The sequence below is a fragment of the Volvox carteri genome (genome assembly GCF_000143455.1).
Source record: "Volvox carteri f. nagariensis unplaced genomic scaffold VOLCAscaffold_4, whole genome shotgun sequence".
Classification (NCBI taxonomy): Eukaryota; Viridiplantae; Chlorophyta; class Chlorophyceae; order Chlamydomonadales; family Volvocaceae; genus Volvox; species Volvox carteri.
Window position 1 is genome coordinate 1,265,274 of NW_003307547.1, and position 12,559 is coordinate 1,277,832.

The window sequence follows — 12,559 nt, forward strand, 5'->3', positions numbered from 1 at the left end:
CCGCTAGCGCGCCAGGCGCCGGTCTGGCGCATCGCCGTGGCGGCCGCCGCTCGGCGGCTCCGCCACGGCCGAGCACGCCCGGTGGCACTGATAGCACCGGCGGTGGCAGCACCGGCGGCGGCGGAGCCGCCGCCGCCGCTGCCGGTCGTGCCGCGGCGGAGGTGTCTGAGGCTGAGGCACATGAAGAGGTCCGCAGTACAGCGCTGGGGTTGTGCTGCAACCTGCTGGCGGAAGAGCGCCTCACTGGGCCCGACGGCGGCGTCAGCGCCGGCGTCGACGGTGACGCAGAGGCGGAGGCGTCGTTCTGGGACGACGCGCACGCCCTGGAGAAGGAGCTATCGGAGCCGCCGCGCAGCCGTCGTTCCGTTGGCTCAGCGACGGCACCGTCACGTCGCGTCAGCGGCGGCGGCGGCGGCGGCGGCCGCGGCGGCGTAGCCACGTCGGACAGCCTCCTGGCGCAGAGCCCGGCGGTGGCGGGGCCTGAGGAGTTGAAGTACGGCTCTGTCGTATTCCGTAGCGACAGCGGTCTTGGGGAACTGGAAGCAAGCGTGGGGCTGGCGTGGCCGACGGCGGCGGCGGTGGGCGACGGCGACGGCGATTCCACAGCGTCCCACAGCCCGTTTTCTGGCAAAACAGACGCGAACGCGCGCGTGGAAGATGGCAATAACGAAGGGAACAGTGGTAATGTCGCTGCCGCCGACGGAGCCGACGGCGGCGCGTCGGCGGGCGCTTCATTACCGTCGCCGCTGCAACGACCCACGGGTCGTTCCGTGCTCCTGGACGCGCTTCGCCACAGCCCGGCCGTGGAGGCGCTTCTAGAGGAGTTGTCCGAGGCGGCTGGTGGCCGCGAACAGCGCCTGATTCGCCACATGGCCACGTGGCTGTCCCACCTGTGCGCCAACAGCGGCAGTGGCGCCGCCACATCATCACCCGATACGGCCGCGGCTTAGGGGTTCGGCTGCACTAGCAACCGGCACCTGATCTGGACTACAGCCGCCATGGTGGCGGCGGCGACTGATTATCAGGAGCAGCAGGGAGTGCACGTGTATGTAAGTAAGTATGTATTTACGTATGTATTTATGTGTAAATGTATGTGCATATGTATGTGGAGATATGGTGAGGAGGGCCACAGCATTAGGGATGTCGGTCAGGTCAGTGGCGAGGTTGGTTGTCGCACGGAGGGGTTTGGGGGGGGGGGGCTGCCACCGGGAGGGGCTGATGGGGCTGGTGGGGCTGGTGGGGTGAAGAGGTCCCCCCCTTAGGGGTAGTGATGGAAGCGGGGCCAACAGGCAGGCAGGCAGGCAAGGGAGGGAGGCAGGCAGGCAAGGAGGCAGGCAGGCAAGGAGGGAGGGGAGGGGGGGTTGCGCTGTGTTTTTTCCTGTGATTTCGATTCGTGGTGCCCCCCGCGTTTTTGATGGTGCAGAATGATGCGCCGTGTGGGTGTGGGTGTGGGTGTGTGTGGGGGGGAAGGGGGGCGGGGGAAGAGGTGCTTGCATGCAGAGCCGCGTTTTTTTTGTGCGTGTGTGTATGTGGTTGCTGGTTTTACCACTTTCGTGGAGGTGTTTCATTTGGTGCCACATCTGGTCGATCCAGGAGGTGATTGTCGCCGATGGCGTGATGCGTGGGGGTTAGGTGGTACGCGCTCCTGGTGCGGGGGGGGGACTACATCTGCTGCATCTTCCCTATGTGCTGTACTGTCGTACAATAGCTACGTAGCAGTAGTACAGCTGAGCGCTACTGTTGTCCGGTATGGGAGGAGTTTGCTGCACCAAACCGCGCGATTAAGCGGCCGCTTAAATGTTTTGACTTCGCTTCGAGCTTTAGTCTAAGAGGCTTTTTTTCATTGGTTTTCACTATGACTCAGAAGGGTCGGCAAAAAGAAGTTAGTTTACAAAATTGACAGAGGGAGAAAACGGAGAGGAAGGGAAAACGAACCCGGGGAAACCAGGAAAAAACTTAGCCAACCAATTAACCAACTACGAGTCACTAAGGACCATTTGCGTCTATATGAGCAGATGGTGACTAAAATACTTAGTCCGGATATGCACGACGAAACAGCTGCAGAAACCGTCATGGATCACCACACGGACGCGGCCAAGTCAAAAGGGAAGAAAGATTCAATGCAGGCAGGGGACGAGCCCCTTCATCCGTATGACACGGATAAGATTCGGCAGGTTGGTCGCCCAAATACTTGAGCTGTTGTGCATACTAGCAGAGAGTTCCCCTTAGGATTCGAATCCCTCTAACCCACTAATCCCCTTTATTTCCAAAGTCTGTTTGTGGCTGAAGCAGCTGGAGCATGAGTGCGCCAGCAGCAGACGACACATGCGCGCACATCGGCCTAGAGCTGATTCAGCAGACCGCACCACTAAGCCCTGTTAACGAAGGAATCATGCAGAAACATATTTAGTATGATTGATTGAATGTCGGTCGATAAAGATGCAATGCAAACGATTTATAGGTAGGGGCACGCGCACAGATTGCCCTACTCCCTAAAACCCTAAAACCCTACTCCTCCTGCGTGCCTCCAGCGATGTGCTTTTGCACATGACTGGATGTGCCCATCTCTGTTTGTGCAGTATTTCCTTTATTTATAACGTACGGCCAATGCACCACATAAGCCGCAGCAGATGAAGGAACCTTCCCGCTTTTTCCCCGGGCGAGTCTCCTTCAAGCACTACCCGACTCCATGCAATATTTCACATGGCGGCTTCGCGGCAGCAGCTCAATGCCACGGGCACGGGTCGCGATGGCGGGTGTCACGCATCACATATAACAAGCCGCCAAAGACGACGTCCCCAAGGCCGTACAACTATTCCCCATGCGGTCTGCGAAACATGTGTGAGGTTTACTACGCCGGCGCGTAAGAACACGCGCGTCTATCCGTTATCAAGTTTATTAAGCCACGTGCAGCAAGTGGTTATCAAGCTCTTGGGTTCTGAGATTTGCTGGGCGGTGGTGAACGCTGAGGGGGGTTCGGCGGCTTCGGACTTGGCGTTGGCGGTCTTGGCTTTAGCGGCGGTGCTGGTGGCCTCGGTGACGGTGGCAGCGATCTCAGGCCGGGGCATTCCTGAGGAGTAGATGTGTAGCGGCAGATATGCACTCTGAGAGTGTCCAGGCTGACCCAAGATCCGGCGTACACGACGAGGTTATAGTCGGTCAAATTGGCTACACTGCCGGGTACAATTGCGGTGAGGAATTGAATGATGGGATCCAAGAGGAAGAATTCAGGGTTGTAGTCCTGCGGGGGCAAAAGCAGCGGGATGTTGTATGTTGGAAAGAATGATGCAAACGTTGTTTGGTGATGGCGATGATGATGGTGGGACATTGACGACTGACATTTGTATTGATGAGGCTTGATAAGGAACCAAACACAAGTAACTGACTAACCAGAGATCTGAAGATGCGGCCGAGCAAAACCAAACGAACAGGCAGTAGCAGTTGCAGTAGTAGCAGCAGTAGCAGCAGAGCAGCACTTCTACTTGAGGAAATTCCCTGATACGAAGAGTGGTGGTGAACCTCACCAACTGTATCGCGGTGTTGCTATGCGAATGCTTGACAGATTGCTCAACGGAGAAACGACATTGGGACGACCCCATCCATCACACCTCAGTTGAATAGATCTCGTGGACATTTACTGCGTCCGCATATGGCCTTTTGAGCTCCACGTCGCCATTCTTGTTGACTCGTACAGCAATGTACAGGTTCTTGGATTTGTGCGGGTTGATGTACGTCGGCAACCAGTCGGGGGTAACCCGAAGGTAGATTCCTTCCGACTTCAGGTAGGTGGCGGGCAGAGTGAAGCTGCGGACGATGCCCACCGGCAGCTCGGTGGAATCGAGTTGGCCTCCGCCTTCCGCAGGGGTGGCCCAGCCCAAGAAGGCCATTTCAACAGCGTTGGGACAGGCGTTTCCACTCCCCATAGCGGTTGAGAAATCTGCATACTCTCTTTGATATTGGTATGAGTGCCTCAGACCTGTGGGGCGAAGGCATGCATGCATGTGTCTGCCCATTGATAATACCCTGTCTTGCAATCTGCAGTTGTGGTGTGTGGCACTTGTGCAAACTTGGTACATTCGACTGAGACAGACCAATGCAATGTCGCCCGTCCAATTGCAAGTTAGGGTTTTAAGGTTGCTGATTGATGATGCTTTAAAACCCTTTTTAAACCTTGGGTTGTTACATTGGGACTGCGTTTCATTATTACATTTACAATTTATTTTTTGATGTATATTTATTGGTTTTTATTTTCTAATAGTTGCTTATAAATAGTATTCCAGAGTATTCTTGTATACAGTACATAAGTATGTTGTTACAGGGTGGTTAACTTGCCAGCGGCCCCCTTTCCCGAGGCAGTTCCCTGCTCTCCCCTGCTAGAGGGGCACCCTAATCCGTAACCCCATCCGACTTCAGAATGTATTCGTTGGGTTCGGCAACTCACCATCAGCATCCAACCAAATCTAGCGGATAAACGGTGCATCAACTTAGTTCCTGGTCAGCTCGCAAGTATGTATGGCTCATCAATTACAATTTTTTACAATATATACATTTATACTTTACATATACAATATATATGTATGTGTGCGTATTTCCAACATTCCTCACAGGTAAGAATATAATCACAGCAGCAGCGGCAGTTGCTAACAGGGGTATAAGTAAAGGTGGGGGACCCTTAGCGACCCCGATACGTACGACAAGCGACCCCAATATTTCAAAACTTTTCCTTGGAATTTCCGCCGTACAGGAAACGCGGAAATGCGGATTCTCTTTCCGCATTTCCGCCAATCTGGGCTTCGCTGCGGAAAGCGTGACGAAACCTATTTACGCAGGTTTCCGTTTCCGCAGGTTTCCGTTTCGGCTCGTTCCCTGAATATTTGGCTGGGTATCTTGGTCTTAGGGGTCGCAGCCAAAATAAGCAAAATAAGGCAGGGCGTAAGCGCATTTTCAAGAATCCTGATTGATATTGCTATACAACTTATAATTATGGAACGTATGCGCTAAAGAGCAGGATCTGGCATGCTTTTCGCTGGCCATGGCCAAAGCGAACAGCTGTCAGTCCTTTGGCGGTGTTAATTCCGATAGCAACTGTTCCATTTGCCGGTGTAAACACAAGCATACACCTTTAGAAAGCGAGCTGCAGGAGTTCGTGGAACGTTTAGGCATAGACAAAAGGCGTTCACCTCTGAGTACCTGCATGCTCGGGTCTTCTCTACTCGTGTCAAAAGTGATTACACAAAGTTGTTTAGAGTAACGTGCGGAGGAAAGCAGGTAACTTTTCGCGTGAACTGCCAGCAATTGCTGGTCCAGGTCTCATTTCTGAGAAGCCAGGCAAGTTAAACATTGTTGTTATACCACTGTTGTAGTGCCAGGCAGGCAGGCAGGCAAGCCTGCACGCGGGGGCGGTGGGCAGGGGGGGGGGCTGCAGCCAGCCCAGCAGCAGCTTGGCAGCGGCGGCAACGGCGTCGACGGCTATGGCGCCGCCGTGCTACAGTTCAGCAGGGGCGGGGGGCCGCAGCCTGCCCAGCAGCAGCTTGGCAGCGGCAGCAACGGCGTCGACGGCTATGGCGCCGCCGTGCTACAGTTCAGCAGGGGCGGGGGGCCGCAGCCTGCCCAGCAGCAGCTTGGCAGCAGCGGCAACAGCGTCGACGGCTATGGCTTTATAGCCAAACACGCAAAAGGCAACAACTCGAACGTCGAACCGACACCAAAACAGCAAGATAAGCCTAAACATTTTCCTGAGAAAGGCGTTTGGTATGGCGGTGCTGTAATGCATCGGCAATGGTGTTGCTGCCAGCGGCGACTGATGACACGGGCGCCATTACCCCTGCCCTCCATGGCAGGTGTGATCAGCATAAGCGCAAGCTATCGCCTAATCAGCTCGGCAACAACAACAGTGAATGCGGTGCGGGCGGCAATCCATTCCAGGCGCCCAACCCGAGCGCTCGCCGTGCCAAGTGGGCTCAGTCGCAGCACATCCGCAAGGGCCAGAGCGACTTTATATGGCAGGAAGTGTCTAGACAGCAGCAGCAGGGGCCGGTACATGATGAACCGGTAGAGTCCTTAAGTGTGCTGTGGTTTGCAGCGGCGGTTGCTTGCTTTGGGTCTTTGCTTGGTCGATTTTACTTATTGCTCATAAACAATGCCTGAAACTATTTGCACATGTGCACGAAGAGTGCACACACGAACGAAAACGCGCCACCTCAGTGCGTGACTTTTGGTCTATGAGGGGAGTTGTAACTTGTGTGTGGGTGGGTCCCCCCAGCGCCTCACACTTAAGGAATAAATAACGACGACCCTAGCAACTTTGTTACTTGGGGTGGAATAAATTGAGACCCGCCCTAAACGAAAAAAACCACTGTTGGTGGGACCTTTGGTACACAAGCTTCAGATATACATGCATGCATCTGGGTCGTTGACTCACCAAAATTATGAAGGGTCTCTTGCATGACGGTCGCCCAGCGGTACACACTTTTGTCCATAGCCAACAGCCAGGAGTCCAATGCCGGGTAAATGGTTCCAAGGTTTGCTAAGCCAATGAAACCACATTTAAAGGAGCCCGGCAGCAAGTAGGTCCTTTGGGTGAAGTCTGAAAACGCCGTCTCCCCCAGCAGCGTCTTCGCTTTGGCTCTGGCCTCCATACCCATAAGATGAGAATTGCATTCTATAGCCGTTCCATTTTGGCAGGTGCCATTAATAATGATCGCTGTGAACGCTGTGGCGTTCAGGTTGAACCTGCCGATTGAGCACTGCGTGTATTTTTGTGCGATACCGCCGCTACCGTCCCCTCGCGGTCCCAAATAGATATTCCGCACTTCGTTCACGCTCATCGTAGGGGCTACGCCGCAGCTCGAATAGTCCATAATCATTACTAGCAGCCGTTGATTGATGATGGCGCCCTTGTCGGGAAATAAGAGCTGTGGCATCGCCGATAAGACGATGGTTTTCGTGCCCGGAACAGGTTCACAGGTGCCCAGCCGTGCATTCATGTAGCATGTCTGTACGAACACGGGGACACGCCGAGGAGTTTATGTTTTCAATCGGGACTGTAATTGAATGGATAAGCTAATGATAATTAAGCCCGGGATGAGCGAGTGTGAATGCAGTAGTGCTTCCAAAACTCGAAGCATACCATACAGCTTTATTACTTCATAACCTTCCTTTTTTTCCGAACAACAGGATTGAATAGTTATACATACACACATACACACATACACACATACACACATACACACATACACAACACATACACAACACATACACAACACATACACAACACATACATACACACAATTGCACACACATGCACACATACATACACATACACAAATACACAACACATACATACACACACATGCACACATACATACACATACACGGCCCCCGGCTCTCGCGGCCCACAGTGTAATCGAAGTCATACACATACACACATACATACACATACAAACACATTTCCGTGGTCGAGACATTTAAAGCTGATGGGCTAGCTGATGCTGGCTGAGTGGCTGTTGGAAGTACATACGCGCACGCAGCTACCTAGGAGTATGACTGCTACCGAGCGCTGGTTGCCGGTGCGGCCAGAACATACCCCCGGTGATCCCGCAGGATCTCTTATATTTGCGCACCCCCCAGCTGGGGCTATTGGGGCTTTTGCTGAGGACCGCAAGTGCCGGCACCAGCCTGCTCCTTATCCTGTTTGATTGGCTGGTAATGGCATAATATGTGGTTGTATTTCTTATTGTAGGGATAGATGTGCTGCACCCTAGGTCAGCGTCGTGCGTGCAATTTCACACAGGTAAATACGCGTTGCATGCGTTAGAGAATAACAGCTATTAGGACTAGTAGCTGCCGCGCGTAACGTACGGCACACGCAGAATGAATGTGTAGGCGCTAAAACGTAGCGATGAGGACCTCGAGCAAGGAGTCGGCATGGTGGCGTATGACTATGGCTTATAGCACTACGGCAAGTTAGGTTACCCTTAAGGTTCGGGATTATTCTAAGTAATTCTGTATTAGTACGGTGGCTACTGCAACACACAAAGCGCGCCAAACATAGTGACACGTAGGCAGCATGCCGTTATCAACTGACTATGAAAGGGACAATAGTAGCAGTGATAATAATAATAATAATAATAATAATAATAATAATAATAATAATAATAATAATAATAATAATAATAATAATAATGATAATAATAATTATTATTATTATTATAAATATATAATTATAAATATTATTATTATTATTATTATTAGAATTAATATAATAATATTATTATTAATTAATAATAATAATAATTAATAATAATGATAATAATAATATTAATAATCAGCTTTAAATTATAATAATAATAATAATTATTATTATTATTAATAAACAATGACAATATAATAATCATGATCATATGAATATATTATTATATTAATAGTAATAATAGTAATAATAGTAATAAATAAGAAGGCAGCAGATGCGAGGCGGTGGAATACTCACGATGGTCACAAGCGCTCCACGGGTCACAGGCTGCCCACTGTCGTCCGTCGTGGGGGGTTTATAGCCCAGCGCAATGGGTACACTGTCGCCGTCGCTCTTTATGATGATGTACTGGTCTTCCTTTTGGTGGGTAAGCAACAATGTGAGCTCCCCTGTCACATCCACTGCTTTTGGTGCGGTGACACCGCCAACGGCTGCACCAGGCGGGGGCGGCCTGCGGGCATCCGCCGCTTTCGATTGCTTCGGTGACGGTAGGGGGTTCTTCCTGGGAGGCGGTGGCAGGGCGGCCTCCAAGGAGTCCAGGGAGGGACACTCCCGCGGGGAATCACGGTAGCGGCAAAAGTGCACTCTGAGGACATCCGTACTGACCCAAGATCCGCCGTACAGGACCAGTTTATAATCGGTCAGAACGACTTGGCTGCGGGGTGCCGCCGAATTGATGAAGCTGATTTTGCGATCCGTGTACGGGTACCTCGAGGCGTCATTGTCCTGTGGGGGATGTGATTGGGTGCATGGCATGGTAGGTTACCAAAACGGCGAGTTAGGCGAGAGGCCGCGAGTTAGTTGTTATTATGGCGGCATGCACGGCGGCATGTACGGAAAGCGGTTGAGCATCGTCACTCCCATTTACTTAGCAGCAGGGATCGAGCGCGCGAAATGTGGGGGAATCAAGGAAAACGCCCGGGCCGACAGGTGGAAACGGATCCTCCCCCTTCACGCACAGCACCTAACGCACCGCACTTATTATTTGGAAGGAAGGATACTTGATGGACCAGTTGATACTTGCGAACTGTAAGCTAGCTGCTCAATGATAGCCATTACTCTAGTACCTTCTATGCACGTGCACTATGCACCCTATACTAAACATGGATCGTGCTGTTCTAATATAGGACACTACACTCGTGGAGCGGACCTATCCTAGGGTCCCACCCACCTGTTTAGTAATCACTTAGTGGCTTCCTTATACCAATACAGTGATACTTACCAGCGGCGGTAACAGCTTCATATGTCACAGCTCTACTAACTGCCTAACACACGAAGTAACTGAAACATCCTTTTTCTTATCTCACAGAACTATGCAGGAAATGTTACAAAAGCCAGGGAGGGGAAGAGAAGGATGGGGAATAATGGTACTGGAGGGAGTCAAGCTGCAGCATGTAACTGCTGTGCCTCCCTCGGTCGTACACATATACGTCTACAAGATTGTACGATTGAACCAATCCGTCCAGATCACGTTTAAGTGGGTTGGATTTGATATGGTGCCTCTCATTATTATCATTATTATTATTATTATTATTATTATTATTATACTATTATTATTACTGTTATTATTAATACTATTATTAATATTTAAGTTGTTATATTATTATTGTTTCTATTATTTTACTATTATTATTATTATTATTATTATCATTGTTATTATAAGATAGCAAGTAACTTACCATGGTCGCGTTGACCTCGTGGACATTGACCGCGTTTGCGTACGGCGCTGCCAGAAGCGCATCACCGCCCTTGTTGACTCGTACGGCGATGTACAGGTTCTTGGCACCGGTGCGGTTGCTGTACGTCGGCAACCAGTCGGGGACAACCCTAACGAAGTGTCCGTCCGACGTCAGGTAGGTGGCGGGCAGGTTGAAGCTGCGGACCGTGCCCACTGGCAGCGTGTTTGCGTCGACTTGGCCTCCGCCTTTCACTGGCGATGTCCAGCCCAGGTAGGCTAGCTCGGGGGCGTTGGGGCAGACGTCTTTGCGGCCCGAGGGGCTTGAACCGTCCTCGAACTCATGTCCGCCTTGCCATGAGTGCCACAGACCTGCGTCGGGGTGGGCGGGCGCCCGCGCGCCCGCGTGTGTGTGGTTGTGTATGCATTGCGTGCTGATGGCGTCAGAAGTTAATAAACACGGCATCCATCCATCCAGTGCCCTGGCAATTACCGCCTCAAGCATGCACCCCCAAGAGCAGAACCCCATGCAACTCAATATCACTCTTAAGTTTTCATACATCAGATTATTGCCAGATGAAGCAAAAAAGCGGCCCGCCGTGGCTGGCATACAAAATGCCGAGCTAATACTAGGAGTGCTATCTATTACAGATAATCTATAGGAGGCAAATGTTAGCACGAGGAGCCCTCTTGAGTCATCCATCTGACAACATCCCCTCGTTTTCTTTCTTATGTCGTTCAGTTACACTGTTTGCTAGCTTCCGCGCAGCCATCCATTCGCTCCTTTCCTCCGTCTTGCACCCTACTTACTGCCTTCCCCCCACTAGTCGAATTAATTCATTCGCGCCTCACCGAAGTTGTGAAGCGTCAGCTCCAGTGTTGCCGACCAGCGCTCCAAACTGCCCAACAACGTCCGCAGCACAATCTGCCGCCCCGGCACTGCTGCCCAGTCTCCGCGACAGAATTCATTCACCCCCGGCGGAAGAACATAGACGTAATGACTAAAGTCCGACAGGAATGCGTCTTCACCAAGGATGTCCTTGGCACCGCTGCTCCCGTCCTTAATGAACCTCAACACGGGGCATGTAGAGAATGACGGCCCCGGCTCATTGCTGCTGCAGTTGGCGGTCACTGTGATTGCCTTGAACGCCGTGATGTTGAGCTTGCCGTACGAGCACTGCAAGTACTTTTGTGTGATGCCGCTGCCTAGGCCCACAGGGCTAGGCTTGCCCATGAAGATGTTCCGTGCCCCGAATTCTGATAGAGCGGCTGGTGCACGGCAGGCAGAGTAGTCCATGATAATGACGAGCAGCCGCTGCTTGTAAATGATGTCGCTGTTGGCGCCCGGCAAGAGCACAGGCCTCGCCGACAAGATGGTGGTGCTCGAAGCCGAAGCTGGGTTGCAGACACCAAGTTCGTCCACGTGGCATGACTGCGGGTGGAATGAATGAATGGAGGGAGAGAGACATGAAATTGGCTTGAGTTAGTGTAGGATTGTAGTAGGGAGTTTGAAATCGATGCGGCAAACACATACACGCACACAAATACATACACACAAACACATACACACATACACACATACCTGATGCGCATTTGTACGCCAGGCTAAACCTATTACTACACGCACTTCGTTTGTTATAATTATACGCACACATATAAAACATGAAAAGGATAATAATAATAATAATGTTATGAGCAAGTATTAAGTTGGAAGGAAGCTTAAGGCAGCAGAGCAGCCACTTACTATCGCTACCACAGCTCCAGGCATCACGGCCTGGCCCAGGTCGTCCGTGGCGGGCGGCTTATATCCGGGAGCGATGGGTGTCATGGAGCCGTCGCCTGTGCGGATGGCCCATTGTTTGTCGCTGTTCTCCGAATCGGTGTTCATGAACACCAGCTCGCCCAGGATGTCCGTGGCTCCGCTGGTTGCTGTGACTTCGGAAGATTGTGCATCGTCAGAGGGCAACTCCCCAGCTGGGGGGGGAGCTTCTCCAAAGGACGAGTCATTATTGAACTCGTCGAGGTAAGCCTCCTTGTCGCTGTTATCTCCCGCCTGCTGGCTGAGTCCTGTATGGCGGTGTATGTATGTATGTATGTATGTATGTATGTATGTATGTATGTATGTATGTATGTATGTATGTATGTATGTATGTATGTATGTATGTATGTATGTATGTATGTATGTATGTATGTATGTATGTATGTATGTATGTATGTATGTATGTATGTATGTATGTATGTATGTATGTATGTATGTATGTATGTATGTATGTATGTATGTATGTATGTATGTATGTATGTATGTATGTATGTATGTATGTATGTATGTATGTATGTATGTATGTAAGGTCTCAGATTGTTATAATGAAGTAAGTTGCCGCCCACTGCTGCAGTGGGAGCCGTACATCAGATCACACGGAACTGGATCCGGGGCTGGGTCCGATTTCCCTTCTCTTGCCATTGATATGATGAGAAATGTTTGTGTGATTGGCTAGTCTATACACACACCGCGCCTGGGGCCATGGGCGGGCTCTACAGCCCTGCAAGGCTTGTGTTGGTGAGGCAATCTTTACAATTGTACACTCACAAGTGATTGGTGAACATGTATGTTTGTATGTGTAGACATGTGAGCT

General features: G+C 51.1%; 3 protein-coding genes across 3 annotated transcripts in view; 1 reads left to right on the plus strand and 2 right to left on the minus strand.

The window, feature by feature from the left end:
* The window catches only part of VOLCADRAFT_87035 (uncharacterized protein), a gene marked incomplete at both ends in the record, with an annotated part of 8,787 nt that extends 7,837 nt beyond the window's left edge, over positions 1-950 (plus strand). Inside the window, one exon of the mRNA XM_002946708.1 lies at positions 162-950. Coding sequence (XP_002946754.1) covers positions 162-950 — 789 coding nt within the window. The remainder of the gene's footprint in view (positions 1-161) is intronic.
* A 2,000-nt stretch (positions 951-2,950) lies between these two features.
* vmp34 (metalloproteinase, extracellular matrix glycoprotein VMP34) lies at positions 2,951-8,707 on the minus strand (the record flags this gene model as incomplete). The annotated part of the gene is made up of 5 exons (XM_002946888.1): positions 2,951-3,241; positions 3,609-3,976; positions 6,422-6,995; positions 7,553-7,605; positions 8,485-8,707. Coding segments are annotated over 5 exons (1,509 nt in total), but the record flags the coding sequence as incomplete, so codon positions are not given.
* On the minus strand, positions 8,690-11,247 carry vmp35 (metalloproteinase, extracellular matrix glycoprotein VMP35; the record flags this gene model as incomplete). The annotated part of the gene is made up of 3 exons (XM_002946889.1): positions 8,690-8,977; positions 9,931-10,298; positions 10,779-11,247. Coding segments are annotated over 3 exons (1,125 nt in total), but the record flags the coding sequence as incomplete, so codon positions are not given.
* Between the last annotated feature and the right edge of the window lie 1,312 nt (positions 11,248-12,559).